The sequence below is a fragment of the Eurypyga helias genome, unplaced genomic scaffold, assembly GCF_000690775.1.
Source record: "Eurypyga helias isolate BGI_N326 unplaced genomic scaffold, ASM69077v1 scaffold45051, whole genome shotgun sequence".
Taxonomy (NCBI): Eukaryota; Metazoa; Chordata; class Aves; order Eurypygiformes; family Eurypygidae; genus Eurypyga; species Eurypyga helias.
In genome coordinates, this window is record NW_010229712.1 from 2,229 (window position 1) to 9,005 (window position 6,777).

Sequence of the window (6,777 nt, forward strand, 5' to 3'; positions counted from 1 at the left end):
CTGGGTGGGCAGGCAGAGCGTTTGGGCAACGCGAACTTTAACGTCAGCTCCGTAGAACGTTGCGTGGTTGGGTTTAATCCGCGTTTCGTTGCGTGCCGTGTCCCTGCAGCGAACCCCTGCGGTGTACTGCGTGAGGCTAGCCCGAGCCTTGGTCGATGACTACTGCAACTTGGTGCCAGGCTCCATCCAGACACTGAAGCAGATATTCAGTGCCAGTCCTCGCTTCTGCTGCCAGTTCATTACATCCGTCACAGCCCTCTACGACCTCTCTTCAGGTCAGTGTTTCCAAACTGTGCCTTTCCAAGTAGGAGAGGCAGATAACGCAACACGCTAACTGTGGGAAGTGAATTAACTGCTGAAATTCTCAAGGTGCCTGTTACCTTGTAATTATTGCCAGAAGCAGCTCAGGGGTGTGGCTGTTGCTTCATTTGTCCCTGGGGTGAGAATAAAAATGACCACTCGGTGGCTGAAGGAAGAGTCTTGGCTGGAGAAGCAGCCAGGTAGCGCCTGACGGAAAGGGCAACGTCCTCCGCGGAGGGCAGAGGACAGGGGCACCTTACTGACAGAGCGGCTGTAGGAGCGACGGCCCATCTGCCTGCGCTGGGCGGTTTGGTCTCCCTGTTGTGTGTCACCTGCCCAGCAGATAGACTCAGGGCTGTCTGTCAGTCCAGTTCCTTCCAAAAAGGGGAAAGCAGAGTTTCTGAATGTTTCCCAGCTGGAGCAGGATTTCTGTTGAGCAGCCACAAGAAACACAATCAGCAGTGTACCTCCAATGCGCTCTTTAACTGTATGGGTGACCAGCTGGTGGTACGGGCTCGGGTGGGTGTTGCCCAGACACTAGAAACGTGTAGATGTCTAAAATAAGGCTTTACTCGGCGAGAGAGAGGGAAGGCAAGCTTGTGGATTAGGGAACAACTGTACACTAAATACCACCGTCGGATATCATCCAAAAAAGGAAATACTATTTGTTATTGTTAAAGGAAATGTTTGGCACAGTCTTCTCCAGATTAACAGCTTGGCATTGGTGAGAAAGAGATGCAGGCTTAGATTTGTTTATTTAAAAAATAATTTATTTAAAATAAAAGTAAATTAAAATAAAAGAATTTATTTTAAAAAGTATCAGGTAGAGCTTGTAGCATATTCTTCCTTGCTGTATTATATCGGTTTTGTGCAACCACTTGGAAGTTCATCCAACTAATTAAAGGACATGTCAGAAAGGAAATAAGATGAGTTACAGGAGGTAATATTTTTTAAAATCCCTTAGTTTATTTGAGATGTTAGTGGTGACACAAGAAAAGGAAGCTTGCTCTTCACAGAGTGATCTGTAACTGGGCAGTCTCCACCGTGTCCTGAGGACAGGAGTTGACCACCCAAACATCAGTATCTGTGATACCTGGAGCTCTTGGGAAAACTAAAAACTGGAAAACACTCATCCCTTATCCACTGCAGTAATTCCATAGTCCAGATGATCTGTCCTAGAAGTCATTTCGGGTACAAAAGACCTGACTAGATAGTTCTGTGCTGAGCCCTTTGTCGATGCTGTACGTCACTCGCAACGGAAGTGTGCTGCTGACCCCAGCAGCCTGCCCCCGTGACGGGACGATGCCTGTTACTGTGAAGTCAGTGTTCTGACTCTTGTCTGTAGCCAGGCTTCAGTTCCTGACCATATTTCCCTTGAGGCGTTACATAATCTTATAATCCTTTACCTGTCACGTCATTGTGTTGATGGGTTAAGTTTTTCCACAAAGACACACTTGTTTAGGTAAGACTTAAAGGAAATGAATGACTGGGGTGAGGAGAAGGAAGTGCCAACAGGTTTTTCCTATTCCCATTGTACTTCCTATGGCAAGGGATAAGGGGAGACTGGGTTTAGACAAAAATCGAGCAGGTAATGGGTGGGAGAGAAGAAAATGACAAAAGAAGCTTTTCTGGGAAAGGGAATGACAGGTTTAAATTGAAAGTGGGGAGATTGAGATTGGACATCAGGAAGAAATTCTTCCCGGAGAGGGGGGTGAGGCACTGGGACAGGTTGCCCAGAGAAGCTGTGGATGCCCCATCCCTGGAAGTGTCCAAGGCCAGGCTGGATGAGGCTTGGAGCAACCTGGTCTAGTGGAAGGTGTCCCTGCCCATGGCAGGGGGGTTGGAACTAGATGAGCTTTAAGGGACCCTCCAACCTAAACCATTCTATGATAAATGTTGGCATTTGGTGGTGGAGAAGATGAAGTTGGGAGTGTGGTTGTGTCTTCCCTGGGACAAATGAGCACTTGCCTTTGGTATCTGGGAAAAAACAGCAGAGTTGGGGAGGTTTTGAAATTGTAATTGTGACAGTGCAGGAAGGGTGTGTGAGAGGTTAATTAAAGGCTGCTGCCTTGTGCTCCCAGCGCAAGGCTCAGCTTACTCATTAATATCTTTCCTGTCTTCAGATGACCTCATCCCTCCTTCAGATCTGCTGGAGTTGATTGTTTCCTGGATCTTTGAAGACCCCCGCTTGATCCTGATCACCTTCCTGAACACCCCTATTGCAGCCAACCTGCCAATAGGGTTTTTAGAGCTCACCCCGCTGACGGGACTGATCCGTTGGTGCGTGAAGGCCCCCTTGGCTTACAAAAGGAAGAAGAAAGCCTCCCTCTCAAATGGACCCCCCCCCAGCAAAATTGCCAAGGACTCAACTTCAGGAGAAGACAGAGATTGCCACCAGCTGTATTCAAAACTGCATCTAAGTGTTCTGCAGGTTCTTATGATGCTTCAGGGGCATTTAACGGAGAAGAACCTTTATGGGCGCCTGGGGCTAGTACCCTTTGACCACGTGGTTCCACTCGTTGAGGAAATCAACAGACTGTCTGATGAACTCAATCCTCTCAATGCATCCAAAGAGATTGAACTGGCTCTGGACAGACTGGCTCAGGCTTTGCAAGTGGCCATGGCATCAGGAGCACTCCTGTGCACTAGAGGTGAGTTGTCAGTGGGGCTGGCAGAGACCCTGGCATGGGATGCTTTTCCTTCAGTGTGTGGATGGTGTAAAAGGGAGTTTTGGGATGGGGAGAGTCAATATCAACATGGTCACACCAGAAGCAGTAGTTTGCGGCTCGTAGGAAATGATAGTGCAGGATACAGTTCAGGAAAAATAACTGGATGGGGAGAAAAAGGGAGATAGCATTGATGCAAGTGACCTGTGCGTTGCTTGGCAGAGCTGGAGAATGGATCTTCTGCCTCGCAGTGTGCGAGGGGTTGTGTCTGGGTGTCCGGCCTGGGGGCACGTTTGGCCCCCTCAGAATTGCTTGTCGCTGTTTAACGGTGTTCCTTTGAGTTTGCCTGCTGGAGGAGAGTCCGTGAAGTATATAAACCATGGGGTGGGTGTGCTAGACAAGGAATTTGAAAAGCAAATAAAAACATTTCATCTGTAATTTCTGGGTCTTCGGCGCCCTCCTGTAATGAGACCTCGTTACAGCGTGGACCCGTTCAGTTAAACGTAGTAAAGAAGCTGCTAACGTGGCTTTCATCTGTCTTCCCTGTGCCCAAAACCAGCGATTTCTGAAAGACCTGCAGAGATGAGAAAGGGAAGTGCTGCTGGTCAAGTCTGTGTTCTTCTTTCTAATCTTTTATAGTAGCTGGAGGTGTAATAAGGACAAGCAGACAAGTGGAGGTTTTTGAGCTGATGGCTTGTTTCAGCTGTGTTTTTTCTTAGCCTTTCCTTGTCACCTTCTGAGCTGTAAAAAGTGGAAGGTAATTCAGTGCTAAGTAGCTGCTGCAATACCAGTTAGTTCAGTGTTTTGGGTGTGCAGTTATCTACAAAGGCAGGAGTTTGTTCTCAAGCTATTCCTGAAAAGACTCTAGCAACAGGGTATGTTGTTAAATACTTAGTTCTAGCTATTCTGCTTTTGCAGAAGTTTGGAGATTGTAAAAAAAGGTGCAACTTGTAGTGGATATACCTCAGCAAAAAATAACCCGCAACCCTTTCTTTACACTAGCACCATTTAAATAAAATCCCAAACCAATCCAAAACAGGTGTTGAGCGAGCTTTGGCCTGATGCCTTTCTCATCATAAATGCCATATTCAGCAGGCAGAGTCGTACCTTGTATTTCCTATGTCATTGTTACTTCTTTTTAGCCTATTGGTATTGCAAATTCTGACCTAAGGCTTGGTCTGCTTGAAAGGAAACTGCATTTCCCGTAGGGCAGCGTAGGTTGTGTCACACGTACAACAAAGCGGTGTGGAAAGCTGAGGTAATGACTGGTGGGATGGAGAAACATTTCTGCTCCTATGGGAGTTTTTGGTGTGAGTGGGATTCCACATCTGGTGATGACTGGAGCTTTTTCAGTAATCTGACCTTCCTAGAAAGGAGAGTGGGGAGGAAAATCGCTCTAATTTCGGCTTCACCCTTATGTCTTCTGTCCTCTTTCAGATGACTTGCGAACTGTGTGCTCCAGGCTACCACATAACAAGTAAGAGACCTTTCTACAGCTGTGCTGCTTTTGGTGCATGTTCCGAGACACGCTTGAGGGCTGTGGAGACAAAATCTCTAAAAATTTGTGCTTTCTGGAAGTGGGCCTTTATTCACATGCAGTTTAGCACAGGGGTAAAGGTGGTAGTGCTGGCTGCCTCTTCCCTTGCAAGCTGGACTCTTGACTGAAGGAGACTTCAGTGACCCCCACCCCACAAAGGACCTTGCCCAGTCCCTTGTGTGTTAGAACAAACCCACAGAAAGGGAAAATGAAATTACAGTGTGGAACCTGCTCTAGAGTTGTCCTATCCCCAGCTCCCCGCTTGTTTTGCGTGACCCTGAGCTAAACTGCACTTTGCTTTTTGCCTCTTTGCAAAGCACAAACAAGGGTTTTTTTAAAAATGGGTAAAGAAGAAGAAAAAAAAGTCTTCTGGAAGCTGTGAAGAGCATAATTGGATCACTGTCCTCTTGCCTCTCCGCAGTGCTGGGTGTGGGTTATGTTTGTGGGTTTATGGGTTGGTTTGTGCTGTGTGAATGGTCCTTAGGGCCAGGCCCTCGTGGGCTGGGGAGACCAAAGCTTTCCCTAAATCATCCTCACACCTGTCTGAATTTCTCTCCACAGCCTGCTCCAGCTGGTGATTTCAGGTCCAGTGCAGCAACCGACCCACGGCGCTCTGCCACCAGGATTTTATCCTCATATCCATACTCCTCCTCTGGGCTACCCCACGCACCCTGCGCTCCCGGCTCACCCGGCGCTCCCGGCTCACCCCGTACAAACATTTATACCAGGAATGACGTTCCCATACCGGCCTATTCGCTAAAATGCTAGGACTGTAGAGTGTACCCCGTTTCCCTTAGTTTGAGGAAGCCTTGCAGATGAAACCAACTGTCTTGGGAACCACATTTTCCTCTTTGGTTAAAGCTGAGCAATGCCAGTGTGAGGGACGGGCCCTTCGGCAGTAGAGAAGACGCGGGTGGGTAGGCTGCAGTCAGTTTGGGGTGCAAATACTAAGGCAGATTGTAGGGACAGAAGGAGGGGGGTGGGAAAAGGCACAGAAGCTCCCAACCTCTGCAGTGTGTGGAATTTTTTTTTTACCCGCGTCGTTTCATACAGTCACCAAGGGTATGATATTTCTCAATCATGTGTCTTTCGGTAACCCTGATCTGTTCATGGCACGGTGAGCCCAGCTGGTCTTGCTCTAGGAGGGCCAGAGGCCAAGGCCTGAGATTTTTCAAGCTCATCCACTCCAGCCTGCTCGTTTCTTTGTAAATAGCTACAGAGTATGTGTACACTGTATATTTTTGGAACACAAATGTTTGTTTCAGAAGCACAAGGTAGGGTAAAGCAGCACTTCCTATTAAAGGAAACAATTTAAAAAGGCATAAAATAGTTCTGTCCCTTTATCTTTCAAACAGCGATTCGAAGGTCCAGCTCGGGCCTGTGCTAGGGAGGGAACGCAACGGGAAATGCCCTCTGTACACGCTTCAGCCACTGCTCCGTGGAACTTCGGGGTGAGCTCTGCTGTATTTAATTAAATACCGGCCAAAGGCTGGCTGTGGTGTGCCAGCTGGCTCTGAGGGTAGGCGGGTACGTGCACCGTTCCGTACCGTGCAGGCGGGTACGGAAGCATCCTGGGAAGGGTGACAGGACTTGCTGTGGTTAGCACTACAGTGAAACACGTTGGCTCGACCCCTTAGCTGAGCTCTTCTCCATCGTTGCGTGATGCCCTGAGCCTACCCTGCCGCGTGAAAAAAAGCGAGAAGGGTTCTCCCTACGGGTCGGTGACTTGAACCCGAAACTTCTGCTGTTGCCATCGTCGTACGGCTGTGGTCACCTGGTTACACGTTGGCTGCACAAATGGCACAGATCAGATGGAAGTGGTGAAAATCTGATTTGAATTAAATGGCTGAGAAGGAAACCGTGTTTGTCCTTCTCGGGAAAGGGATGGTAAATAATAAAATGAGGTGATTTAACTTGTATCAGCCCAGAAGTGTTCATCCAGTTGGACTGGATGATTGTTGTAGGTCCCTTCTAGCTACGATATTCTATATTCTCGTCTGTATAACTTCATAGAGCTTCAACAACAAGAAAAAAACCCTTAAAAACTTCTCATTTCAGGAACAGTCATTATGGGTGACAGGTCGCCCCGGCACCCCTTGCAGTGTAGGGCTGGGGGAAACCGCGGCAGAGGTCTTTGACCAACCTCCGTCCTGTTTCCCAAGCGTTTGTGCTCGAGGATGCATCACTAATTAAAAACCGCCCCGTTAATGAGCAGCTTTGCCTAGGCCGCGCTCCCCGGCCGGCCCGCGCTCGGGCTTGCGCACGTGTCCGCCG

The 6,777-nt window shown here is 48.4% G+C and overlaps 1 protein-coding gene across 1 annotated transcript in view; it reads left to right on the forward strand.

The window, feature by feature from the left end:
• LOC104516227 (chromosome unknown open reading frame, human C7orf26) overlaps positions 1 to 5,263 on the forward strand; it is a gene marked incomplete at its 5' end in the record, with an annotated part of 6,568 nt that extends 1,305 nt beyond the window's left edge. Inside the window, 4 exons of the mRNA XM_010160495.1 lie at positions 110 to 275; positions 2,424 to 2,951; positions 4,404 to 4,443; positions 5,065 to 5,263. Coding sequence (XP_010158797.1) covers positions 110 to 275; positions 2,424 to 2,951; positions 4,404 to 4,443; positions 5,065 to 5,263 — 933 coding nt within the window. The remainder of the gene's footprint in view (positions 1 to 109; positions 276 to 2,423; positions 2,952 to 4,403; positions 4,444 to 5,064) is intronic.
• Between the last annotated feature and the right edge of the window lie 1,514 nt (positions 5,264 to 6,777).